Source organism: Macaca mulatta, chromosome 11 (assembly GCF_049350105.2).
Source record: "Macaca mulatta isolate MMU2019108-1 chromosome 11, T2T-MMU8v2.0, whole genome shotgun sequence".
In the NCBI taxonomy this organism is placed as follows: Eukaryota; Metazoa; Chordata; class Mammalia; order Primates; family Cercopithecidae; genus Macaca; species Macaca mulatta.
Genome location: NC_133416.1, coordinates 131,799,984 through 131,826,470, shown reverse-complemented (window position 1 = coordinate 131,826,470; position 26,487 = coordinate 131,799,984). Strand labels below are relative to the sequence as shown.

The window sequence follows — 26,487 nt, the reverse complement described above, 5'->3', positions numbered from 1 at the left end:
CCGCCCCCAGACTTCTGCGCGGTGGCTCAGTGGGGCTTCACCTGTCGCTTTTGGCTCCTCCAGCCCAGGCCTTTCCCATGCATCCTGGCCTGGAGTCAAGTGACTGAGAAACCAGACCCCAGAGGCCAGCCCTGCCACCCTCTAGTACCTTCCCCGCCAGGGGACACGTGGCCCGTCGCTGTCTCTTCTTCCCGAGGTCCTGGGCCTGAGCAGGGAGCCCCAGGCTGGGTTTCTGCTCCAGGCCCGTTTGCCCCCCAGGCCATGTACACAGGCCCCTCTGCCTGCCGGGCCTGGCCGCCCCTCACGGCTCTCCTCTCCCGAGACAGGTCTCCTGGAACACGGCCGCAACTGGTCGGCCATCGCCCGGATGGTGGGCTCCAAGACCGTGTCGCAGTGTAAGAACTTCTACTTCAACTACAAGAAGAGGCAGAACCTCGATGAGATCTTGCAGCAGCACAAGCTGAAGATGGTGAGTCCGCAGCCGCCTGCGCCGCGCCCCCGGGGGCTGGGAGAGGAGCTCAGGCTGCCTCAGGAGGTGTCTCTGCACCCCAGGAGGCGTGGGCCAGGGTGGGGCCTTTATGCCGCCTTGTTAGAACTCAGTTTCTGGGGGTTCAAGCCTGCGAGTGCCCGCGATGGCTGCAGCCCGCAATGCTGCTGTGTGTCCCTGCCCTGGAGAAGGGCCAGGCCAGCTGCCCTCCACCCCCACCCTGACCCTGCTCCGCTCAGACAGACACCTCTGGGGGCCCTCAGCCCCAGCTCAGGGTGTGGGGGAAGGAGCGTGGTGGACCAGACTGACTCAGCCAGGAATTCAGGCTGTCAGCGCGTTGGAATGAGGACCCGGAGGCAAATGGGTCCTGAGCGAGCAGCTCCCCCGCCCCATTTGACCTCACAGCTTTAGGGCTGCTGTGGCGGGGGAGGGACAGGTCTAGGGGGCGGGGAGCGGACATCTCAGCCCCAGAATCCTGGAGGGCTTGAGGCAGGTCCTGGGAGGCTGAGACCCTTCCCTCCTGCACAGAAGGTGCAGGCCCGCCTCGCCGCCTAATGGCCTCCAAGGAGCAGCCGCTTCTTCCACAGCTGTTTCTGGGAATCAAGGAGCATTTTGAGGGAGACCTCTGCTGCCTTCCCTCTCTCCTTCACTACCTCTCTCCTTCCCTTCCTCCCTCCTTTCTGCCTCTTTGACATGCTTGCCAAGCATTTTAGAGCTGGGGAAACTGAGGCTTAGCCAGGCTCATCTGCAACTGAATTGGGATTTGTACCCACAGTTATGAGATCAGCACCCACGCTCTTCATCGCTAGGCTGCGTGTTTCCTCATCGATACAGAAGCACGAGGGAGGGGTTGCATAGCTCCCCTCTCCGCCTCCCCACCAAACCGTGACGTCGGGCTGCCTTGTGCCTGGGTGTAAAGTGTATGCAGTGTGTTCCAGACAGGCCATGCTGAATTGCTCCCTCCCTGCAACCTGCTGAGGCCCAGAGAGGGTGAGCAGGCTGTGAGGTCACACAGCCTGCAGTGGGAGGGCCAGGTATAGCCTCACCCTGTTTGAACTCTGCCCAAGTACTGTGCAGAATTTAAGGACATCCTTCCACCCTCCCAAGTGGGTTCTTCGTGAGTCACGTGTGCGCGCGGCTGCTGGTGGCTCCGGGACCGAGGGGGCACAGTCCCACGGCCCTGTGGTCAGCGCTGAAATCCACCCTCTGGCCTCGGGGAGGCCCCTCCCCGTCACTTCCAGTTAAGCAGTGCCCCGCGTGCCCTCCACATCGCCCCTGGGATTTGTCCCCAGAGCTCAGGGCTTCAGGCAGCGCCCTCCTCTTCTGGATGCTTCGGGCTTTCTGGTTGGGTGTAGAGGAAGGCACCGTGTCTGGCTGAATGTGCAGACCCCTGTTCCTAACACCTGCCGAGGTCCCTTATGGCAAAGAGGGCCCATGCCACAGCAGCCTGGGGGCGCAGCAGGGGGCCTGGGCCGGGGTGGGGGGATGTTGTGGGCCATCGATTCTGTCAGCCAGGTCAGGAGTCTGAAGTGGTCCATCCGGGATGACTCAGGGGCAGGGGTTTGGCCCTGAGCATCTCCCTAGGCACAAAAAGGGCCTCCTGGTTTCTCCCCAGCCTTCCTTTCTTTGTCTCTCTCTTCACCCCGCCTCCCCCTTACCCCACCTCCCCCTCGGGGGCCCCTCCGCCTGTCCCCCTCACCCCATGACCACAGGCGTCTCCTCCCCTGCAGCCGGCTGCCACTCAGCCTGGCTTTCCAGGCTTCCGCAGGGTGTGGCCCTGCTGTACCCCCAGAGACTCCAAAACCTGAGAGTGGCTTGGAGGACCAGAGACCCCAGCATGGTGAACCGTCCCATTAGGCCCAGGGTGAGACTGGGGGCAAGGCCCAGCTTGTGGATTTGGGCACCCCTGTGACCTTGGGCAGTGAATTCAGCCTTCTAAGCCTCAGTTTCCCCATCTGTAAAGTACGGGAATAACAGTTCTTATCCAAGAGGTCCTGTGAGGAGTGAACGAGTGATTACCTGTGAGGACCTTAGTGCCTGCCAGAGGGGCAATGCTCTGGGAAGGCGACCTGCCCTAGTTACTCTTACTGCTGTGGTCATTATTATTTTATCTTGACGCCATCTACCCCCTTCTCAGGGCTGCCTGAGACCCCTTCCTTTTTTTTTTTTTTTTTTTTTGAGTTGGAAGGTTTTATTAGACTAGGAGATTAGTGGGAGGTATGAGTACTGGGCCAAGGTGGCAGGGGCCATGCTCAAGGCACCCTGTCATGTGTAGTAACCACCAATGAAGCTGCTGGCGTGGACAAACATGCAGCCAGCTATCCCACTGACGAGGGCCCTTCTTGAATGGTGTGTGCAGGCACAGCCACAGTGTGCTATGGGTTGGGAGCAGGGACTGGGCCCAGGAGACCTGAGTTTGAATGTAGGCTCTGCCACCTACTAGCTGTGTGCCCTTGGGGAAGTGACCAATGCTCTCTGCGCCTCAGTTTCCCCATCTGTGAAATGGGGACAATAATGAAACCCATCTCAAAGGGCTGTTGTGGGAATGCACTGGGTGGCTGCCTACAGAGTGCTTGGAACACGGCCTAGTGTGCCCCAGGCACTCTGCTAGTGAGAGCTGTGATAGTGCTGATGGTGATGCGCTCACGATTGATTGATTGATTGATTGATTCATCCATTCATTCAGAGAGGCACTCCAGAAGGATGGTGCAAAGCAGGGCTTTGGAGCTGGTGGCTTCGCACCCTAGCTCTGCTGCTTAGTGACTGGGTCAAAGGATACTGGGCTTCACTTCACCTCTCTGTGCCTCAGTTTCCACCTCTGTAAAATGGGGCTAAGAATGGGACCCAGGCATAGGGCTGTTGAAGAACAAGTGTGTTTCTTTTTGTAAAGGGCAGTGCCTGTTCCTTGATCAGCCCTCAATAAGCATCCAGTATTATTCTCACTGTCCATTCAGCAACCCCTTATTGAGCGCCTGCTGTATCCCAGGGAAGCGATGGCAGGTGCCCTGAGGGCAGAGGCATGGATGGGGTTTTCCTGCTGGGCTGAGAAGCTGACACTTAGTGGACCATGGAGGGAGTGGAGGCTACATGGAAGGATTCTGAGCTGAGGCACAGCCCCCATCCAGGGCTGGACTCAGGCTGGGTCGTCCTAGTGTCGATGAGAGTGATTCTGATCTGAATGACACAGCTGATAAAGAAGGTGGCCCTTCTGTCCCCTGATGCTGAAGACTCCGGAGGCGTGGGCAGGAGGGGACCCTGAGAACCAGGTTGGGACCTGGATGAGAATGAGTGATTCGGGAGTGTGCGGTTGGTTCTCGCTCCTGGCCCACCTCGAAGGAGCACCCTCATATCGAGGGCTGCAGCGAAAGCAGAGCAGATGCAGGGACCCATCATAGGAAGCGGGGCTCAGGCCAGACCAGCCGTCTTGACAGTGGCCGCTCTTGCTGCAGTGGTGAGCTTCCCATCGCTGCAGTATACAAGCGGGTCTCACCCGGAGAGATGCCGCTGAACCTGGTGACCTCTGCCTCCTGCCCCTCCCCTGTGCCTTTCAGTCCCAGGGAGGAAGGCACATCCCAGTGAATCCTGACACAGTAACAGCCACCTCTGGCTGCTGGCCCAACCCTGTCTGGAGTACAGGAAGACATGTCACCCTTGGCCAGAGAAGGAAGGAGTGGGGAAGCAGAGGGTCAGTGGGTGTCCCCTCCTGCCTTGCACCAGGCCTGGCCCGAGTGTGGCCACAGGCGACGTCAGCAGGAAGCAGGATCCGGCGGGCGGGCGGGCGGGCGGGGCATGTCCCAGAGTTATGTAACACTTGGCCTCAGTGTCTTCTGCGAGGTTTCCCTCCCCCTCCTTATGGCCGAAGGTTACCCTTTTCTCCCATCTGTGAATGCAGGCCCCTCGGGCTCAGCTTCCATGTTCCTCAGTCTCTGTCCTCCTCAGCCTTGGCCCGGCCCCGCCTTGTTTTCTGCTGTTAATCTCTTCTACCTGAGGCTGCACAGGCCTGCAGAGAGATGGTCCGGCCAGGAAATGTTTGAACCTGGCCGGCATTCAAATCTGGGTTCCTCGACTCATGAGCTGTGTGGTCTTGTGCATGTGTCTGCCTCTCTGAGCCACTGTCCCTGTCTATCAGGTTCATTCATCTAAAGACGTAGTTACAGAGCATCTGTTCTGTGCCAGACACTGTTCCAGGTATGGTGGGAATATAGCAGAGAACAAAGATCCCAGCCCTTGAGGAACTGGTGCGAGGGACAGGTTCGCACACTCAATTTTGGAATGGAGTCTGAAGATGCTATCTCATCTGAAGATGAGAGGAATGTAGTAGAAAATGATTGATGGTGGAGGTGGGAGGGATGAGCTAATGATGGAGTGATCAGGGAAGACCTCTCTGATGTCTGAGCTAAGGCCCGAAGGAGGTGAGGAAGTGAGTTATGCAGATATCTGGGGCAAGGGTGTCCAGGCAGAGGAACAGCCGGTGCAGAGGCCCTCTGGCTAGGAGGGCAATGTGTTTGTAGCACAGGCCCTGAGGAGGGAAGAGGGGAGAGCAGCTTGGAGAGGCAGGCAGGGTCCAGGACTGGATCACACAGGGCCATGTGGATGGAGGGAGGACTTGGGAATTTTATCCAGGTGTTGGAGAGTTTGAAGCAGGGGGTGACATGCCCTGATATGCAGAGCGGCTGTGCAGATCCGATAAATTAATACCAGAAACCGCTTGGCGCATAGTAGGTGCTTAGTAAACATCAGCCGTAATGACCGATGCCATCACCAGCATCTCGTATTCCACACACACCGGATCCCACAGTGCTGGACCATGTGTGTAAGGATTAACTGTAACTCCTGGGACTCTCCCTGAGACCCAGCCTTGTGGGGATTTAGGGGGTGTTGGCACCATCCTGGTCCGCTGCCTCAGAGGCCCCACCCTGCCCCCCACAGAGAGACCTTGCTCTCCAGGATGGTGGGCGCCACGAGCAGGCCGACAGGAGACCCCTGTTCCCTGCGAGACTGAGTATCTCCCATGTCCCAGCCACTGCCCGGGCAGCTCAAGGCACCCAGCCCTGAGTCTTTCCTGAGCCTCTGTCTGCCAAAAATAGATTCGGGAAGCAGGGGCAGCCCTCGGCCGCAGCCGCAGAACCCACATGCCACCACTTTCTCAGGCCGCCGCAGGCTCGAACTCTCCTGGGAGAGGCTCAGGGTTCGGGGCAGGGCTGGGACTGGGCCCAGGACATGTGCGGGGTTGCAGAGCTGGGCATCCCCGTGGGCCCTGCGGGCACTGGCAGGGGCAGGGCTGTGGCCCTCCGGCCGACTGTTGGTGACGGAAACTGTGACTAACGGACGAGCAGACGTTTCCCTTTTCCTCCCTGCGTTCCAAGCGGCTGTGCTCAGAGGAACCCTGTTTGCTCAGGAAGAAGGCAGGACAGGAAGTGATCCCATTCCCTGCCTGTGGCTGGGGCTTGGAGCCTGAGAACCCTTCTCCTCCCCTTCATGAGGCCCAGCTCTAGCCTGGCCATGGTGAAGGGCCGGGGTGGGCAGGGCCCACCTGGCATTTGCCCGAGAGCAGGCTGTGTGGTCTGGATGTCAGGCAGCTTTTTCTTGGAATCTGGGCGCACCAGTGCAGAGGGATGTGTGGTTCCCTGTGGCTGCCGCAAGGAAGTACCACAGACCGGCACAAACAACATAGATGTATTCTCTTCCAATTCTGGAGGCCAGACGTCTGGAACCAGCGTCCGCAGGGCTGTGCTCACGTTCAAGGCTGCAGGGGAGCCTCTTGCATCTTCCAGTGACTGCTGGCAGTTCATGACATTCCTTGGCTTGTAGCTGCATCCCTCCACATGTGTCTCGGCTGCCACAGGGTCTTCATGTCCCTGAATCCGTATTTCCCTCTTCTTCCATGACTGTCAGTCCTGTTGGATTTAGGGCCCACCCCACTCCAGTGTGGCAACATCTTAACTAATGACATCTGCAGGATCCCATTTGTAAGTAAGGTCACGGTTTGAGGTTCCGGGTTGATGTGAACTTTGGGGGACACCATTCAACACAATATAGGGCTCTTGGCTGAGAGCTGCGGGTACCTCCAGGTGTGGCGGGGGGCCTGCCTCTTTCTCAGCAACCCCAGAGGGATCAGGCTGCTGCCGCTCCTGTCACACCAGGCTGTGGTGGGCACCCCCCAGTGCCTTTCCAGTCCCCCTGGGAGTCCCCAGTCACTTCGAGATGCTGCCTCCACGATGCCCCTGCTCTCAGCTGTCTGTGCGTTCAAGCCCACGAAGGCTGGCCTTTCACAGTTGCTCAGCAAGTCAGTCAACAAACACTTTCGGAGTGTCTACCTGGCTCACCATGGGGACAAAGAGACACCCACTTCTGTGAGCCACAAAGATGAGCGGTTTGATGACGGTGCCTAAGTTGGGGAAGAAGGGTGGGCTCTGTGAGTGAGGAGCTGGGGTTCCCAGGAGCAGGGAAAGTGGAGGCCCCACGATGTGGGCTTCTTTCCATTCCGGGACACACCCGGAATGTTCCCCCGACGGAGGCCTTTGCACCTGTGACTCCCTGCACCTGCCACTCTCATCCAGAGCCTGGCTGGCCCCTTCCCTCTGCCGTCAAATCTTGGCTCAAATGTCACTTCCTTGCAGAAGCCCTTCCGGACTGTTCTGTCCAGAGGAGCACCTGCCCTTGTGCTCTTTGTCCCACCTCATTTTACCTGTGCAACCCTCTGAGTGGTGCTTCTGTGTGAAGAGCACATTGCTGGTCTCCCCAGCGGCAGGGCAGCCTCCGAGGGTCTACCCCTTGTCTACCCCGTGCGTTGTGTCCCCACAGCCCTGGTGTGCAGAACCGGGCACACAGTAGGTGTTCTGTAAAAATTCAGGAAATGAAATGCGAGCTTCCCAGGCTGGCCTGTCCCCTGGGGACGAGTGAGACTTGCATAGCAAGGAGAAGCCTCTGTATTCATTCACTCCACATGTGCCGATGAAGCTGACAGGGTGTCCCCAGGAGGCGTGGTCACTCTGGCTAGGAGAGTCCTGGGCAGTGTCAGACAGGTTATCTCACGCTCAGGAAGGATATCAAGGTGGCTGGGGGGCCCGCCTGTACCCAGAGTGTATCTGGGGCTCAATGGAAGAATAAAGGCCCCGGTAAAAATAACCCCTGGCACGCTTGGTTGCCGAGGTGGGGTGTGAGGGGGACGGTCACCCTCATTGCCACATGGCCAGGATCACTGCCCTTTGCACCTGTGGTGAGGCCCCAGGCATGGGGAGTCCCCAAGCTGACAGCCCAGGCCCCAGGCCCCAGCCCTGATCTGCTGCTTCCCTGTGCCCAGGAGAAGGAGAGGAACGCGCGGAGGAAGAAGAAGAAAGCCCCGGCAGCGGCCAGCGAGGAGACCGCGTTCCCGCCCGTGGTGGAGGATGAGGAGATGGAGGCGTCGGGCGTGAGCGGAAACGAGGAGGAGATGGTGGAGGAGGCCGAAGGTGAGGGCTGGCGCAGCTTGGCGGTGGCTGGCCGCTGTGGGTCCAGGCTCTGAGGGAGGGCATGGTGGGAACTGACCCCGGCAGCGTCCTCTCCCCTGAGTCACCTGGGTCCTTCTTAGAAGGGGCTTCGACTCCCTGGAATGGGAGGGCCTGACTTGCCAGAAACTCACCAGTAATGGGCACGAGATTGATGGCCACAGCAATACCGAGAATAATCAGCTTCTCTGGGAGCCCCAAGCCTTACTCAGCCCTTCTGATGCCCATGAGTTCAGTCTTATGCTTGGGTAACCGGATGTCCAGGCCAGCCCTGTGGGTGCCTGCTGTCTTTCACCCCATCCGGTGTCACAGTTTAGAAAAGAATTTACTTTGGAAAATAGTTTTGTTTGTTCGTTTTGTTTTTTTCAGACGGAGTCTTGCTCTGTCGCCCAGGCTGGAGTGCAGTGGCGTGATCTCGGCTCACTGTAACCTCTGCCTCCCGGGTTCAAGCAATCCTGCCTCAGCCTCCTGAGTAGCTGGGATTACAGGCACCCGCCACCACACCCGGCTAATTTTTGTATTTTTAGTAGAGATGGGGTTTCGCCATGTTGGTCAGGCTGGTCTCAAACTCCTGACCTCAGGTGATCTGCCCGCCTTGGCCTCCCAAAGTGCTGGGATTACAGGTGTGACCCACCACACCAGGCCTGAAAATTGTTTTTTGACCAGAACTCTTTTACAAGGTAACCGGTATAAATAGAACCTATCTGTCAGTCGGGAAGTATTGTAAACGTTATATAGTTATTTTTAGTGCCTCCTTTTACTCCCAAGTGTCCCTATTTGGGTGATAAATAATTCGGTCCCCTTCTTTGGTGTCCCTGTTTTCTGTATGGGGAAACTGAGGCTCGGGCACTTAAAGGTCTGGGCCCAGGTGCCCCAGGTACCACAGAGTGTGTTGTTCTACCAGCTGTAGACTAGACAGATGCCCCACCAGGTGAGTGCTGCTGAAGAGAGGGCGTAAAGCCATCATGTGCGCGGTGCTGGCAGGTCTCCCCGGTCCCCTCAAATGGAGGACTGTGACCACATGAGCTGTGTGTTATCCAGGGCTCCGGATAACACATGGCTCAATTTTGTTATCAGTGTTTATAGACCCGGGAACTGAACACGGGCTGCCCACACCTGGCCCCATACTCTTGGTCACGAGTTCATCCACCTTCGACCCCCTGTGGCTCATTTTCTCTGTCAAAGAAGAAGTTGGGGGTCTAGACCGTTCCCACTGTGACGTGACCAAAAGCCGCTGGAGGACCCCAGCCCTTCTCGGTTGAGTGTCCCTGACTCTCTGAAGGAGACACGAGCAGCCCAGCGGAGCCCAAGTCCTTGGTGAATTCAACCCTCCTTCCTCCTGCCCCGTCAGGAGTCCTTCTGTTGTTCCCGTCCTCCCTCCCTCTCTGCCTTTGAATGCACCGGCTCCTCCCTGGCAGAAGGTGCAAGTCACCTCCTGGTTCTATAAGCCCGGCCTGCAGATAAATCCAGGCTCCTCCAACCTGCAGTGTTTCACCAGCCCGAATCTCAGCTCCTGACTGGGAATGGGCAACTGGGCCCTTGGGTGACTGTCATCTCACGCTGGGGGTGGGGCAGAGGCCCTGAGTCAGGCCTCCCCACCAGCTTTGGGTCTCTCTGACCCAAGTTGGCCAAAAGCCTGGCCAGTGTCTGACAGAAGGAAGGCCAGGGCCGCGAGTCCCTTGGGTCATCCCACTTTGGGTTCTGGGTCTGTAGCCAGGACAAGAGAAGACCCCGGGAACAGAAACCCAGTCCCTTCTGTAAATATCCCTCCAACTGTCTGAATGGGCAGGATGCAGGCTTGGTGGGAGCATTGTAAGAAGCCAAGCTTTGGCCACACGTTAAAACCGGAGCAGACACTGCCCAGAACTGTGTGGTCATGACCCCCGCCTCGCTTGCAGGGCTTACAAAGCCCAGTAGGGATGGGGAGAGGCGTGCTCTGCTGGGTGGGGGAGGAGGGAGGGCTGAGCTGGCTGGAGCTGAGGCTTTTGTGACGACGTGGTGGTCTTCTGTGGCCACTCTGAGAGATCGGGGACAGAGATCAGAGGCCCTGATTAAGCCTTCTGGTGCCCAGGGTGTTACCCCATCTTAAGGATAGGGAGACTGAGGCTGGGGGAAAGGAGAACCCGTCCCATGGGGAGTCCTGGCACATAGCTGGTAGGCTCGGGGTCTGCCGGCCCAGCCGGCGCACACCATGTGACCTGTCTTTTGTGCTCAGGATGGGGAGGTGAGGCAGGTGCTGGGTTGGAGCCTGAGGCTGCCCTGCCGGAATCTCCCCGGAGACCCAGCCAGCCCCAGCAGCACTGCAGGCCCCTCCCCGGGGGCGGTGGAAAGGACCTTGTTGATCTGGGCTGGAAGTATACCAGCGCAGGGCTGGGAGGGATCCCCTGGCCCAGTGGTTTATCTGGTAATAATAATCCTCATAGTGGATGAAGCAGGTGCTACTGTTCTCCCCATTTTACAGGTGGGGAGACTGAGGCATAGTGGGGTTATCCAAGGCCCTGCCTTGGATATTCAAACCCAGGCAACCTGGTACTGGGCACCTCCGGGCAGAAAGGAAAGGAGGCCATCTGGTGGTGTCTTTATTTTTTATTTTTGGTGGGTTTTTTTTGTCGCTCTTGTTAGGCACCTACTGTGTGTCAGGCGCTGCACAAAGCACTTCACCTGGATTCTAGGGCAGCGGTGGCAGGGTGTTCCCTGGGATTTGTTAGAAGTGCTGATTCTCGGGCCCCAGTCCACACGTACCGAATCAGAAAGCTTCAGGGCATGGCGCAGCCACCTGCATCGTCACAAGCCCTCGGGGTGCTTCTCACGCAGGCTCCTGCCCCAGACCCTTGATAACCATGAGAGCGAGGCGTTAACTGCCCATTTTGTAGATGAACAAACTGAGACCCAGAGGTTTCATCCCTGGTCCTGGGGCCCTCAACGTTGGCCTCCCAACGTCCCGCACTCTGACTGTGGAAGGAAGGGAATGACATTGCTGAAGTCACCAGGCAGAGGAAGGCCAGGGGTTGGAGATGCAGGAAGCTGGGCTCAGTGCTCTCCCCTCCACAGCGTGGCCTTGGGCAAGCTGATGAACCTGTGCACCTCCATTTCCTCATCTGTACATGAGAGATGATGGTCCCGGTGTTAGAGGTCTTAAAGGAGTCATGTGTGAGGAACTCGGCACGGAGCCTGGCCTGCACGCAGCCTGCGTTGCTGTCGTTGCTATTGTTTCTAAAAGAGGTGGCCTCTGCTCTGGGGCGTGAAGGGAGGCAAGAAGCAGGAGAGACTGGGGGATTGGTGGGGGGCAATGATGGCTGAAGAGGTCTCAGCAGACCCAAAAGCTTCTCCCTGCAACCTTGCCCACCCCTGAGGTCAGCACCTCCCACCCCAAGGCATCCTGGGAGCCTGATGACTTAGGGCAAGGACACCCAGAGTGGCTGAAGCTCACTTTTCACCCTGACCAACGCCATTATTGGCTGGCCTTGAACAGGCCACTGGACCAGCCTGTGCAGGGCTATTGCAGGTCACCTGCGGCCACTGGCCAGAGCCTGGAGGGAGAGGGCTCATCGGTCCAAGGTGAAGGGCAGTCGGGGCAGGAGAGCGAGCAGCAGCGAGGTCTCACTGCTGTGCACCAGGCTCCAGGCCCCTCTTGGCCACGTTGCCTCCTCCCTCACCTCCCACTACCTGGTGCCGCCTGGCTTCTAACTCTTTTCTGACTTCCTTCCAGCCTTACATGCCTCTGGGAATGAGGTGCCCAGAGGGGAATGCAGTGGCCCAGGTACGAATGTGGCCGGCTGGCCTGGGGGGTAGGGCTGGGCCGGGGTGGGCATCCCGAGGTCCCCGGTCCTCCACAAGGAACCCTGCTTCTGGGCACATGCTCTTTCTGTGAGCACCACCGTTTGTGTTCCGTGGCCTCTGGGCTTCCTTTCCAGCAAAGTGGCTGTTCCCCATGCTGGTCCCGGGCTCACTCCAGCAGACCAGTTTCCCGTCTCCACTGCTTCATTGATTTTCACTGGCACACTTGGGTCTCCCACCAGGTTTGATTTCCCTGATAGCAAATGCAGGGGTTTTCAAGTATCCCCATTTTACAGAAAATGGGAACATTGAGACCCAAAGAAGAACCTGGTGTGGGTTTGGGGGCTAGAGGGCCAGGACTGCGGCTGAGGTCTCCTCGCCATCCTTGGGTACATGCTTTCCTCCTGCCACTCCGTCAACACAGGCCACTCTCCTGCTGCGTAAAACCCATGCCAAGGCCGTTGGTGTGGGCTGTGCCCCGGGGGCCCTGTGCACGCACTGGCCTCATTGTCCACTGTGCCCGGGCCCCTGTGCACGCACTGGCCTCATTGTCCACTGTGCCCGGGCCCCTGTGCACGCACTGGCCTCATTGTCCACTGTGCCCCGGGGGCCCTGTGCACGCACTGGCTTCATTGTCCACTGTGCCCGGGCCCCTGTGCACGCACTGGCCTCATTGTCCACTGTGCCCGGGCCCCTGTGCACGCACTGGCTTCATTGTCCACTGTGCCCGGGCACCTGAGCACGCAGTAGCCTCATTGTCCACTGTGCCCGGGGCCCCTGTGCACGCATTGGCCTCATTGTCCACTGTGCGCGGGCTGCTGTGCACGCACTGGCCTCATTGTCCACTGTGCCCAGGGCCCCGCACACACACTTGCCCCGTTCTGCACTGTCATGTGATGATGATGGTGGCGATGATGGTGCAGCATCAGGCAGTCACCAGGCAACTGCCCTTGCCATCACAATCGCCGGCTTCTCTGCCCTGTGAGATGGGAACTGTTATTCTCCCATTCTACAGATGGGAAAACTGAGGCCCAAGAGGTAACCTGAGTTTCCCATGGCACACAGCCAGTGCGGGGCAGAGCTGGGGTTAGAGCTCAGATGAGAACACGGAGACCCCCCAGAACGAAGGCCTTTGCCCATGCCTGCCCTCAGGCTGGCTCCATCGGTCGGGGGTGCTGACCACCAGGAGGTCCTGGGGTTGGGAATTAACCAGGTTATGCCAGCAGGGTCAGTTCGGGAGAAAGGCGGCCAGGGGAGGGCAGCAGCTGTGGGTAGAGGCCTGGCCAGGGGCTTTGTCTCAGGGGTGGGGCTCCAGGCAGGGGCCCAGGTGTATAGGAGCCTCAGGGCTGTTTTGGTGTCAGGCAACAGAACGGCCTCATCCCGAGGGTCAGGGCCACGCATCTCTCCTGGAGTCCCCCCAGACCCTGCTCATCCCCTCTTCCTTCTTGCCCTGCACAGCCACTGTCAACAACAGCTCAGACACCGAGAGCATCCCCTCCCCTCGCACTGAGGCCGCCAAGGACACAGGGCAGAATGGGCCCCAGCCCCCAGCCACCCAGAGCACCGATGGGCCACCCCCGGAGCCACCCACCCCGCCGCCGGAGGACATCCCGGCCCCCACTGAGCCCACCCCCGCCTCTGAAGCCACCGGACCCCCTACGCCCCCACCAGCACCCCCATCGCCTTCTGTACCCCCTCCTGTGGTCCCCAAGGAGGAGAAGGAGGAGGAGGCCGCAGCAGTGTCCCCAGTGGAGGAGGGGGAGGAGCAGAAGCCCCCCGCGGCTGAGGAGCTGGCAGTGGACACAGGGAAGGCCGAGGAGCCCATCAAGAGCGAGTGCACGGAGCAAGCCGAGGAGGGGCCGGCCAAGAGCAAGGATGCGGAGGCCTCTGAGGCCACGGCCGAGGGAGCACTCAAGGCAGAGAAGAAGGAGGGCGGGAGCGGCAGGGCCACCACAGCCAAGGGCTCGGGCGCCCCCCAGGACAGCGACTCCAGTGCCACCTGCAGTGCAGATGAGGTGGATGAGCCTGAGGGCGGCGACAAGAACCGGTGAGTGGGCGCCAGGCAGCCCTAACCTTGGCTTTTGTCTGCAGACACTGAGCGGCGACTACCTACTTAGACAGCCGCACCCGGTGTGGCTCTGCCTGCTTTGGGGGAGCCCGAGGTGTGGTTAGGGAGGCAGACTCGGAGTAGAGTCCAGGAATGGGAGATGCACGCTGGGAGGGGGCGGAGGTGTGGCCGGGAGCATCTCCCCAGGAGGTGACATCCAAGCTGAGACCCGGACAGAGGAGGCAGCCCTGGGCAGCACCAGGGAGAGAGTGTGCCAGGCAGCCTGCTCGCTTCCTAGGGCCGCCCTTACAAGGTAGCTCAAGCCAGGTGGCTTGAAACAAATACAGTCCTGGAGACCAGGAGCTCGGGGGCACCGTGAGGCCGGGCCACACCCTCTGAGCCTCTTGGCAGATCAATCCCGCCTCTTCCAGCTCCTGGCTGCTGCTGGCAGTCGTGGTTGCCAGCACACCACTCCGTCTTTGCCTCTGCCGTCGCATGACCTTTGCCCTGTGCATCTCTATGTCCACATTTTCTTCTTCTGAGGACAGCAGGCATTGGATGAGCAGCTGCCCTAATCTAGTCCAGCTTCATCTTAACTTGATTATATCAGCAAACAGCCTGTTTCCAAATAAGGTTACATTCACAGAGACCCTGGGTTGGGACTTGAACGTACCTTCTTTCGGGGGGACACAGTTCTACCCTCAACGTGGTGGGAACAGCAAGTGTGAAGGCCCGAGGTGGGAATGAGCTTGGTGGATTCAGGTGTCGAAGGGTGGAGCGAGTGGCTCAGGGAGGGGGGCAGCCTTGCAGAATGGGGAGCAGCTCTCACAGGGTTGGGGGCGCTGAGTCGCACCCTGGCAGGTGAGGGCTGCATTTCTTCTCAGGGCAGTGAGAAGGCCTTTGCGAGCCTCTCCCAGAGAGCCAGATGTGATTTACCCATGAAACCATGTGGGGGATTTGCTGGGAGTGAGAGGCACAGTCAAGAGGCAGCTGCAGGTGCCCTGGGGCCGGGGATGGAGAGGCGAGTGTGGTGGCCATGGTGATGGGGAAAAACCACAGATTCAACATGTTTTTGGTGGTTCATCTCCTATCAGCCAAGGGTCCAGGGCTCGGGATCACAGGTGATCACCTTGGATCACCTTGGATCACAGGTGCAGCGGTTCCCCTTGCAAAAACCTCTCCAGCTGGGGTAGCCTGGAGGACCCCAGCGCCGTCTTGTTTGGGTGCCAATGTCTCTGATGTGTGTTCTTTCCTTTCTGGCCTCTGTCTTTGCTCCTGGCCTGGGTGACCCCACATCCCTGAGAATGCCGCCTTTTACCCATTTTCAGCACAGATGCTTTGGGCCTCAAGGCCTCCAGCCCAGAACCAAAACGGCTACCCGAGTTAGGGCCGATCTTGGGTGGCAGAGGGCAGACCTGCAGAGACTGTGTCCCGCTCGCGTCTGGTTGGCTGGAGGAATTGTTTTCTGGTGGGGCAGGCGGGCCATTTTATTTTGACTGCACTGTGGTCTGTTTCCTCCCCTCCCAAGTCCCTTGGAATGGTCCTGGGCAGAGCGAGCGAGGGAGGAAAATCGGACCCGCAGGGTCATGTGGGGCCCTTGTCTCTGCTCTGGGGTTCACCCTGGGCCATGTTAAAGGGGGAAGTCCTAGGACATTCCCTAGGAACTGAGGTTCACCCAGATCTCTACAGGTTCCACAAAACAAAATCTCAGGGTCCCCGGGAACCACTGCTGACAGGAACCACGCCCATGTGTGTAAGAAGTGGATGGCCTGACCCTGAGCCTGTACTGAGCAAAGGCTTGGCCAGCGGGATTCTGAGGGTACCGAACTCCCCAGCTAATGGCCCGACAGTCTCAGCTTGGAAAACAGTGCTCACAGTGCGGCTGGGTCTGCCCTAGAGGCAGGCAGCCAGGACCTTTGTGCCTGGGAAGCGGGGTCAGGGCGGGACTCCCTATCCCGCTCCCACTGGCTGTGGGGACAGTCATGGAAACACATGTTTCTGCCTTCGAGGGGGAAGCGCTGAGCTCATGGGGCAGCCCCACTGATAAGCTGCCTCCTAGAGTCTGTGTTTTGGGTACATGTGGCTGGCCCCGGGCTGGGGAGCCGGGGGATCAGCTTGCATCCTGTCCGTCCCCAGAACACTCAGACTGGGCCTGAGGCCCCGCAGGGCACTTGCAGCCTCCCGTCCTCTCCCCTGCAACCCCAACCAGGGCGGTGTCCTCCCTCCCCCAGCTGGGCCTGGCGTGCGTCCACCCCTTGCCCAATGTCCAGCACACAGCCCCCGGGGTGCAGGAGCCCTCGGCTGGGAGTCAGGACACCTGGTTTGTCCCGCCCTGTGCGACTGGGCCCAGGCCCCCGCCCTTGGGGCCTGCCTTGCCCTCGCAGCGAATGAGGCTGGACTCTGGCCAGCCTGCTGACCTCGTCCTGGCCGGCAGCCTGCCACCCCTCCCTGTGCCGGCCACGACTGCGCAGGGCCGGGCGGCGCTGGAGGACGCCGACGAGATGCGTCAGAGTAGGCCCTGGCAGCCAGGGCCTCCCGGGAAGGGCTGGCGGGACGGGGCAGGCCCCCCAGGCGACCCCTGCTCCTGGCTGCCTGCCCAGGACCGTCCCTCCCGCCTGGCAGCCCCAGTGGGGGAGCTCTGCGTTCCTGGATGGATGCAAGATGACTCTCGTCTGGGCCCTCCCGGGTGACTTTGGGAGAAAGAAAATCACATGCTCCTTGGGCCCGCGGGCACTGTTGTCGAGGTGGCTCTGCCTGGGTGTTTTCTTGGCAGATAACCAGAGATAGTGGCTTTGATTGCAAAACCCCAAGCCTGCCTGCCCTCCCCTCTCTTATTCTTCAGAGAAGGTGTCTGGGTGCTTTTTGGCAGGGCCTGACCTTGTGAGTCCCCTCCCCCAAACCTCAGTTTTCTGTCTGTAAGGTGGGTGTGGATGGCTTATCGCAAGAATAACTCAGTTAATGCTGGGCCACAGTGGGTGCTCAGTGAGAGATTAGCTGCCCTCCTTTGGATCTGCTTTGGGACACCCCCCAAGAGGTCACCCCAAGAGAGGGCTGGAGTGCAGCTCCTTCAGCTGTCCCTCTGGCATTTTGGAAGATCATAACAGCAGTTGCACCTTTGTTACTTTATTCTGCAAGTGACTGATGGCACCAGCGTGCACCAGGCGCCAGGGGTGCTGGAAACTGCGCAGACGAGGCCCTGACTTCGGGCACTTACATTCTAGTGAGGGCGTGGAGAAGGAAACCATTGTTTATGGGATAAGTGGGTGATGGGAAGATGGGGCATGGGGAGCGGGGGAGAGTGGGCTGGTCAGGCGGGGAGGGCCTCTGGGGAAGTGACATTGGAGGGCAATGAGAGCCTTAGTGTGAGGGACAGCCATACCCCTGGGAACCACCAGTGCAAAGGCCCTGTGGCTGCATGAGCGTATGTCCAGTGGACAGCAGAGAGGCCTATAGCAGGGAGTAGAGTGGAGTGAGCAGCCCCGGGAAGAGAGGGCGGAGAAGTCAGAGAGGTGGGCAGGCCCCATGGGTGGGAGTGACGGGTCAGGGTTTTATCTTGGGGCCTTGGAGAGGCAAGGGATGCCTGTTGACAAACCAGCCCTCCCTCTCCCTCCCAGCCCTAGGGTGGTGGCAAGGATTATCCCAGCTTGATGACCATGGGGAAACTGAGGCAAGGGCTGGGTGGAGAGGGGACGTACTGTTGCAGGCCCAGCATGTTCCTGATGAATGTCCCCAGGCCCTTGTTCCCCTTCTCGTGCCCGCCCCCTTCTCCCACCCTGGCCTTCCTGAGTGGGAAGGAAAATGACAGTGAGGAGAAGGTGGCCTGACCCACTCGGCCCCACGTGCTAGTCACCAGCATCCCCACGCCCACCCACGGACAGCCCTTGAAGCTCTCGTCTCCACTCTCCAGATTGAGAAACCGAGGCACAATTGGCTAAGTCTTACGGTCAAAGAGGGGATCCGAGCTTTTGCTCGCAACTGCCAGGTTGGGTAGGCAGGACGGAGCCACTCTCGGACACATGCTCCGTGCCAGGCCCTGAGAGTCCCCGCCCCACCCAGGCCTCCAGAAAGGAAAATGGAAGCGGCTGCCTTCCAAGAAAACAAAGAAGAGAGGCTGGGCGCGATGGCTCATGCCTGTAATCCCAGCACTGTGGGAAGCCAGGTGGGTGGATCATTTGAGGTCAAGAGTTCAAGACCAGCCTGACCAACACGGTGAAAGCCCGTCTCCGCTAAAATACAAAAAAATTAGCCAGGTATGGTGTCACGTGCCTGTAATCCCAGGTACTAGGGAGGCTGAGGCAGGAGGATCACTTGAGCCCAGGAAGCAGAGCTTGCAGTGAGCCAAGATTGTGCCACTGCACTCTAGCCTAGGCAACAGAGCAAGACTCCATCTCCAAAAAAAATAAATAAATAAATAAAATGAAGGAGAGAGAGTGGAGGGTGGAGAGAGCCAGCCGGGAGGGCCTCTGGAGGCGCGCTTCTCCAGCACGGCTACGGGACAAGGGGCGGTCGGATGGGCCCTGAGCTCTGAGCGTTTTCCACCTTCCTCCTCCATGTTGGCAGCTGCTCTCTGGGGGCTTAGGACTCTCGTTCTCCTCGAGGACTTGAACCCAGCCCTTGTGTTGACTGTGGCCTTCTTTACCCATGAGAGAGCTCTGGCTGGGATCAGAAGGCCTCTTGTAAACTGTAAAGTGCTACCTCTATGACCACAGTCCCCACTTGCTCTGGGGGCTCAAGAAAGAGGGATCTGGGCCTCTGTGTGCCCCCCAGAGGGTGCCTGCTGAGAGCTTCTGGGCAGCAGCCCCTGCCCCCCCCCGCCCCCTGCCAGTCTGACTGCCCACCCCCTACTAGGTGAGGGGCCACAGGGAAACCAAGGCACAGGGAGCTCTCAGGCCCCACACAGAAAGCCCGAGCTCTCGGGCAGATTGCATGGACAGTGGCGCCTCATGTTTTGTGTGTGTTATACAGTCATATTTTTTATCTCTATAGAATTATCTTTACACATATACAAAAGTTTGCATTTCAACCTTAAAATTTGTATTTTATTGTTTTTCTATTTGTACACACATAAAAATACTATTTTTACCGTTCATAGAGAAAATACAGCTGATACATCAAACCCTTTATTTTATGGCTAGCATGTAGTCTTCATTTCATTTTGTAACAGTGTAATTAAGATATCATTCATATACCATACATTGCACCATTTAAAGCGTATCGTTTAGGCCAGGCGCAGTGGTGCACACCTGCAGTCCTAGCCCTTTCAGAGGCTAAGGCAGAAGGATGGCTTGAGCCCCGGAGTTCAAGACCAGCATTGGCAACATAGAGAGACCTCGTCTCTACAAAAAAAAAGAAAAAAAAATGCAGAAATCAATGAGGCATGATGATGTGTGCCTTTAGTCTCAGCAATTCCAGAGGCTGAGGTGAGAAGACTGCCTGAGCCCGGGATGTCGAGGCTGCAGTGAGACTGCACCAGTGCACCCCAGCCTGGGTGACATAGCAAGACCCTGTCTCAAAAAAAAATGTGTATCATTTAGCTTTTCTTAGTATATTCAGTGTTATACTAAGAAAGAAACCCTATGCCCATCCTAGTCACCCCCATTCTCCCTTCTGCCAGCCCCAGCACCCACTCATCTCCTTTCTCTCTGGATGGATTGGCCCATTCTGGAATTTTCACAGGAACGGAGTCTACACCAGAGGCCTTCTGTGACTGGCTTGTTTCATGCACATCGTGTCTTCAGGGTCCACCCACGTCATAGCCCGTGTCAGAGCCTCATGCCTTTTGATGGCCACGTGTTCCATTGTGCGGACAGGGCACGCTTTGTCTCCCCGTTCATCTGTTGGTGGATGTCGGGTTGTCTCTGCCTTCTGTTGTGGGCTGTGCGGTGCTGCCGTGATGGGCGCGTACAGGTTTCTGCGTAGATGTTTTCTCTCATTTGCCTGGTGTGTGCCTAGGAGTGGAGCTGCTGGGTTTAGGGCAATGAGGACTCACCCCACCCTCTTTCCAAAGTGGCTGTGGCATTCTGTTTTAAATTTAAGCTTGCAAGTGCGAGCTGGTTGAAACGGATGGCAGTAGATAAACCTGGGGGAAGGGACATGGGGGTGGCGGCAGTTGAAGCCGCAGGCGGAGTATGCTGGGATGGGTGACTACCATCTGTGTTTGAACCTGGGTCAGGGTGCCTTGTCCTGAGGATGGCGGGGAGGGCACGGCTGGGCCCAGGTCCAGGGAGCGAGGCAGGGCAGCGGCCAAAGGAGAGGCTTTAGGTGGTCCTGGGAGATCACGCAGGGTCTAGACAGGTGGAGGGAGGGGAGAGAGGAGAGTGGGCCGGTGGTGGGGGCGGTGGAGGTGCATGCAGAAGTCAGGGTGACCTTCCTTGTCTGGCCCCCGCCTGGGCGCCGTGGGCAGCCTCAGCAGGCGTCACCGAGTCTGTGTCTGCTCTCCCCGCTCAGCTGAGCGTGTGGCAGATGCGGGCAGCAGGCTGGTTCCTGCAGGACAGGCTGGTCACATGCCGGTGGCCCCAGGGTCCTGCTATGGCAGACAGTGGAGAGAGGACTGCTGGCAGAGGCCTCAGCACCCTGGGCATGGGCCCTGCTCATCTGCAGGAAGGAGGTGGGTGCTTCTGGGCACCTGGCATCCCGCACTGGCAGCTGAGTGCTGGGGTGGTGTGAGCTGTGTCCCCGTTGTCACAGCTCTCACCTCGAGGCCAGTAGGCTGTGGCTTACAGTCTGCACAGGATGTCGTCACTGTGGTCATGGCACAGAGTAGAGGCTGTGCCGATAGGACCTGCTGGCTTCTTGCACCCAGAAGTTTTGCCTTCTGACTGAATTCCAGGCCCTCACGCCTGCCGTGTGATCATTTCACTAGCTCAGAAGACCTAGGACACAGACTGGGTTCTGCATTGCCTCCAAATACCCCCAAACGCAGGCCAGGCCGCCTCCATACCCCCGAACGCAGGCCAGGCTGCTTCCGTACCCCCAAACGCAGGCCAGGCTGCTTCCATACCCCCAAACGCAGGCCAGGCCGCTTCCGTACCCCCAAACGCAGGCCAGGCCGCCTCCATACCCCCGAACGCAGGCCAGGCTGCTTCCGTACCCCCAAACGCAGGCCAGGCTGCTTCCGTACCCCCAAACGCAGGCCAGGCTGCTTCCGTACCCCCAAACGCAGGCCAGGCCACCTCCATACCCGCAAACACAGTCCAGGCCGCTTCTGTACCCCCGAACGCAGGCCAGGCCGCCTCCATACCTGCAAACGCAGTCCAGGCTCCCTCCAAATACCCCTAAACTCAGGCTGGGCCGCCTCCATACCCGCAAACGCAAGCCGGGCCACCTCCATACACCCAAATACAGGCCAGGCTGCTTTATGCCCAGCAAATGCAGGTTGTAGGAGGGAGTCAAGAACTGGGCAGCCCCGGGCAGCCGCACTGGGCAGGTGAAGGGTTCTCAGGCTGGAGCAGATCCAGTTCCTGCCCTCGGAGACCTCATGCCAACTGGGGAGCCAGATGGGGATTATGGCAGGTGTTGTGCCCAGTGTTGTGGCCTTGGAAATCCTGAAAGGCTTCCTGAAGGAAGCAGCACCCACTGAGCAGCTTGGGAGCCACACCTCAATGCAGGCTCTGCTAGGCACCATGTGCCCTGTGTCAGCCTCTGGTTGTGCATCTCAGTAGCAGACAGAGGAAGGAACTGTCACTGTGGCTGACTGGTAGACAGTGGGCATGCCCTGCCTACCCCTCCACACAAAGCCTGTGGCCTGGGCCCTTGTTTTCATGTCCTTGTCCTTCATGGATAGTGTGTGGTAGAGATTCCAGGAAGTAGGTGCGGCTCCCCCACTCCTGCCTCTCTAACCGGAGCTCATTCGGCTCCATGCCCACTGTCCTGCCCTGGCACCCGAGCCTCTCAGATTCGAGTGATGAGGAATCTCTTGGTGAATCTCTTCATTACTCTGTCCCTGAATCGGGCTGATTCTTTGACTTTCTGGCAGCTTCTGGAGGGCCACGTGTGGTGTGGGCCCCAGGTCGGGCTTCTCTGGGATTTTCCTTGCCTGGGGCTGTCTTTGGGGATGTTTGATCCCAGCCTGGGCCTCTAGCATTGTCCGGCTGGCCTCTCAGCCAGGGTGGGGAGGCTGGCTTGGCCCCTGATGAGGCCTGCAAGAACCAGGGGAGTGAGTGAGGAGGCACCTGCCTGCCCACTTGTGCCTCCCCTCCCCTGGCCCCAAACCTTGGTCTGTTTCCCCAGGAAAACGGTTGACATTGTCTGGGTGACCTGCACGTCACCTCGCGTCTCAGGGCCTTAGCCTCGTCCCCAGGGCTTGAGACAGGAGAGGCCGTCAAAACCCAGCAGCCCCCCACCTGGGAGAGTCCGGCTGCGGGCCCCCGGCTGATGATGCTCGTGTCCCCACAGGCTGCTGTCCCCAAGGCCCAGCCTCCTCACCCCGACTGGCGACCCCCGGGCCAACGCCTCGCCCCAGAAGCCACTGGACCTGAAGCAGCTGAAGCAGCGAGCGGCTGCCATCCCCCCCATCGTGAGTGCCCACCCCCAGAGCCCCGCAGAGTCCACCCTGACCTTGACTTTCCCGTTCATCGAGACAGAGAATCCCACGGGTGGGAGCGCGCACCTGCAGCCCAGCTCATCTGCTGCTGTTTCCTGGAGAAGCCCCCGTGGAGATGAGGTGGGAACAGCTGGGGAAGCTGGCAGGCGCACTGGATGGGGCTCCCGGTGAAGGCGGGGACTGGCAGCCTACCGCCTCCCCGCTTTCACCCTGCAGCACCCTTGAACCCCCACATTAGATACTGGGTCATGGGGAGGCAGGAGCTTCCCCCACCCACTCAGTTGTAGCAACAACTTGGCCAGGGAAGGGTGGGGCTTACCCGTTCTGACCCTGGGGCCCTCTGGGAACACCCCCCTGGAAGGTTCTCTCAGCTGGGTGGGTGGGCCCGTGGAGGTGCCTTCTCCAGGGAGGTGAGTCCGGGCTTCCCAGATGCAACTGGGGGTTCCGAGCTAAAAGAAGCTGAGCTGACCAGGCTGGTGGTCCCTCGGGGCTTTGAGTGATGGGCTCAGGGCGTGCCAGGCTGCACCGCCCAGTCCCCCAAGGCCCACAGAGTCCTGTTGCTCAGTCCTGGCTTCCCTGAGACCCAGAGGATTTGGGTCCACGGAAGGAGCTGGAGGAGAGGGTAACGGCAGGCTCCAGCCTCCTGTCCACCACCAGGCTGCTGAGCCAGGCTTTTTGGGAGGTGGGTTCCCCCTGTCCACTGCTGGGCAGCTGGGCTAGGCTTTCTAGGGAGGTGGGCCCCCCTGTTTACTACCAGGCAGCTAGGCCAGGCTTTTTGGGAGGTGGGCCCCCCTGTTTACTACCAGGCAGCTAGGCCAGGCTTTTTGGGAGGTGGGCTCCCCCTGTCCACCGCTGGGCAGCTGGGCTAGGCTTTCTGGGGAGGTGGGCCCCCTGTTCACCACCAGGCAGCTGGGCCAGGCTTTTTGGGAGGTGGGCTCCCCCTGTTCACCACCAGGCAGCTAGGCCAGGCTTTTTGGGAGGTGGGCTCCCCTGTCCGCCACCGGGCAGCTGGGCCAGGCTTTCTGGGGAAGTGGGCTCTCCCTGTCCATCACCAGGCAGCTGGGCCAGGTTCTGGGAGGTGGGTCCCCATGTCCATCACCGGGCAGCTGGGCCAGGCTTTCTGGGAGGTGGGCTCCCCCTATCCGCCACCGGGCAGCTGGGCCAGGCTTTTTGGGAGGTGGGCTCCCCAATGTGCTCTGTGCTAAGACCTCCCCTTCTTGCCCCACTTGGGACCTTGAGCATGTCACTGGCTTTCCCAGGCCTTGGTTTCCAGGCTGGTCACGTGCATGTCTCTCCCTGACCCTGTCACCGTCGGACACCCTCTGTGGATGCTCACTTCTGCCTGCTTCCCTCAGCAGGTCACCAAAGTCCATGAACCCCCCCGGGAGGACGCAGCTCCCACTAAGCCAGCTCCCCCCGCCCCACCACCGCCACAGCACTTGCAGCCGGAGAGCGACGCCCCTCAGCAGCCTGGCAGCAGCCCCCGGGGCAAGAGCAGGAGCCCGGCGCCCGCCGCCGACAAGGAGGGTGAGTCCACATCAGTGGCTGAGGGGGGCTGGGGCAGCAGGGGACTGATGGACAAGGGATGTTTTTGTGTCCAGAGCAGCTGCTGCAACCCCCACGGCCACAGTGACAGGGAAAGCAAAATAAACGAATAGAACAGTTGAGCAGGCGGAGGCAGTTGGGAATGGTAGGGACTGCGGCAAATTGGAGAACTCATGTTTTCTCTGAAATGGGCATGTATTGGCCTTGGCCAAGAGTAACCCTGTGGCAAATCATGCCTGGGGTGGTTCTTCCAGCAAAGCCAGAAATCCATCTTCTTATGTGAAATCCCCCTGGTTTCTCAACACAGACAACTTCTCAAAATTTTCAAAAGCATTGTGAATACACAAAAACGTGTCTGCAGCCCAGCCTCTGATTTGGTGTGAATCAGTCCACGCAGGAGCTTCTCGAATCACAGATGGGGCCCAGCACCTGGCTGGCAGCAGCTCTGGGGCCTGGACAGGAAGGGCTGCCCTCCCCAGCTGGCATTCTGACCTTGCTCCAGGCCCAGGTCTCTGGGTTCACCAGGAGCCGGGAGAGGGGGTGACTCCTGAGCAGCTGTGTCACAGTGACTGCCCCGGGCACACCTCACTGTCATCACGTGAAGCTCAAGGTTAGGAGACAGGCAGGCGTAGTTGCTTGTTCTCTGGATCTTCAGTCTCTACCCCACTTCCCACTGGGCCCAAGAAATTCTGAACCTGTGTCCCCAAAGAGGCATCTTCTCCAGGTCAGCCTGGCATGCAGCAGGTGCTGTTGTGCCTTGCAGGTGTTGGGGGCTACCTCCCCAGAGGTTATCCACCCTGGGCTAGCCTGGGTGCTTGCTGGCAGGCTGTTCCAAAGGTCTGAGGGCAGCAGGACCCCAGGCCGACCTCCTGACCAGCACAGCCCAGGGACGAACCCGGGTGACTGGAGCTATCACCAGCTGTCCCCTCCCCACTGCCTTGGGTGTGATGTCCCCCTTCTCTTTTTTTTTTTTTTTTTTTGAGACAGAGCGTCAGTCTCGCCAGGTTGGAGTGCAGTGGCGCAATCTCAGCTCACAGCAGCCTCCGCCTCTGGGGTCCACCCGAGGCTGGTGGGTCAGGACATTTGTTGAAACCCAAGGCCCCAAGCACCATGCTAGGCAGTGGGGGTTCGGCAGGGAGAAGGGGAAGTCTCTGCTGTGGGGAGCTGCTGTTGTTTTGAGTGAGGAGGATGTTAAACCAGGGAACACGTAATGAAGCAAGATGATTTTAGAGTCGTTCGTCCATCATGAGAAACAAAACGGGTTGAGTGAAGAGGCGGCTCCGGGAAAGACCCTGCGGAGGGGGGAGCAGCCCCGCCACGGGAGATCTCTGGGTGGGCGTTGCGGGCAGAGGGAACAGCACGTGCAAAGGCCCTGGTGTGGAAACACGCTCGGGTGTGTGAGGAGTCACCGGGGGTGGTGTGGCCGGGGAAGGGTGGGCGGGTGGACAGTGAGGGAGGTGGGGGCCGGATTGTGTAGGGCCTCTCAGGCCACAGCAGGCAGTGGATTTTTGTCTCAGGTGTGGCAGGGGCTGCTGGAGGGATTTGAAGTGAGCATGTGTTGTGGAAGGGGAAGGGGGTGCTTGTTATCTGATTTATATTTTGGAAAGCTCTCTCTGGCTGTTGTTGAGTCAAGGGCAGAAGCAGGAGGTCACAGCGCTGCTCTTGGCAGGCGACAGAGGCTGCCTGAACTGCACAGGTGGCTGTGGAGGTGGAAGGAAGGGCGCATCGGGATTTCGTTTTGGAGGCAAAGCCAGTGGGGTGTTGAACCCGGTGTGGGGATGACGCCAGGGATGTCTCGCTGGAACCGGGATGCCTCATGACAAGGGCTGGGCCGCCTGGGGCCGGGGTACAGTGTGCGGCCCAGGCGGTGGCTCTGGGAGATGTTGCGGGTTTGGAGCACCAGCCCTGGAAGGAGCTGTGTATCCATGTCAGGGGCCCCAGCAGCTTTGGCCAGCATCAGATCTGATCGGGGCTGGAACTGCACGGCGCCAGCCAGGTCCTGCCGAGCCAGGTCACAGGCCCCTGTCCTGGGAGAAAGGGAGCCACCGGCCAGCAGTTTCTGCAGCTGGCACTCAGCCTATTGGTGTGGCCAGGGCCTGTGCCGTTTCCTGGCCTCATTCCCCATGGGGACGGTGCACCTGGCGTCAGGCCCTGCATGCCTTTCTGGCACAGCCTGGCTTGCAGCTCAGCTCCCGCAGGGACACACATGAACTTGACACCCAGCGCTACCTCTCTGGTCTCTCAGGAAGCCAGCCTTCTCTGCCCCTGGCTCCCACACAGAGCGGCTCAGCCAAGCAGGTCCCTTGGGGCCCCCTGGGCCCAGCTGGAGGAACAGGTTGTCTCTCCAGGCTCTGGGCCGCCCGCCCAGCCTGGCCTAACCCCAGCTTGCCTTCCTGCATCGAGCAGCTCCCCTCCTCTCCCTCCCAGCTCTCTGGAACTAGGCTGGAGGAAGCACCAGAGGCGTACAGGGCTGGGTAGCCAGAGGGGCGAGGTCCAGGGCGTTTGCAGGATCTCCAGATCTGAGGCAGGCCCTGTACAACTGCCTCCACTGGGGACTGGTTAAGAAGGAGAATTCCCCTGCATCTGTGCCCCCCTGCCTCCT

General features: G+C 59.4%; 1 protein-coding gene and 1 long non-coding RNA gene across 51 annotated transcripts in view; one reads left to right on the top strand and one right to left on the bottom strand.

The window, feature by feature from the left end:
• The window catches only part of NCOR2 (nuclear receptor corepressor 2), a 193,554-nt gene that overhangs the window by 132,464 nt on the left and 34,603 nt on the right, over positions 1–26,487 (top strand). For 15 of the 50 annotated variants that reach the window (XM_077955752.1, XM_077955736.1, XM_077955734.1 and 12 more), the window contains 6 exons: positions 327–469; positions 7,791–7,938; positions 11,684–11,734; positions 13,210–13,798; positions 22,193–22,313; positions 23,696–23,867. In XM_077955752.1, coding sequence (XP_077811878.1) covers positions 327–469; positions 7,791–7,938; positions 11,684–11,734; positions 13,210–13,798; positions 22,193–22,313; positions 23,696–23,867 — 1,224 coding nt within the window. Of the gene's footprint in view, positions 1–326; positions 470–7,790; positions 7,939–11,683; positions 11,735–13,209; positions 13,799–22,192; positions 22,461–23,695; positions 23,868–26,487 lie in introns of all 50 variants that reach the window. The other 35 variants (XM_077955739.1, XM_077955741.1, XM_077955738.1 and 32 more) reach the window with 5 other exon arrangements.
• Positions 376–19,158, bottom strand: LOC144333203 (uncharacterized). The gene is made up of 2 exons (XR_013401668.1): positions 18,338–19,158; positions 376–2,103 (listed from the first exon to the last, which is right to left on the bottom strand). It is a non-coding gene; the product is annotated as an uncharacterized LOC144333203 (long non-coding RNA).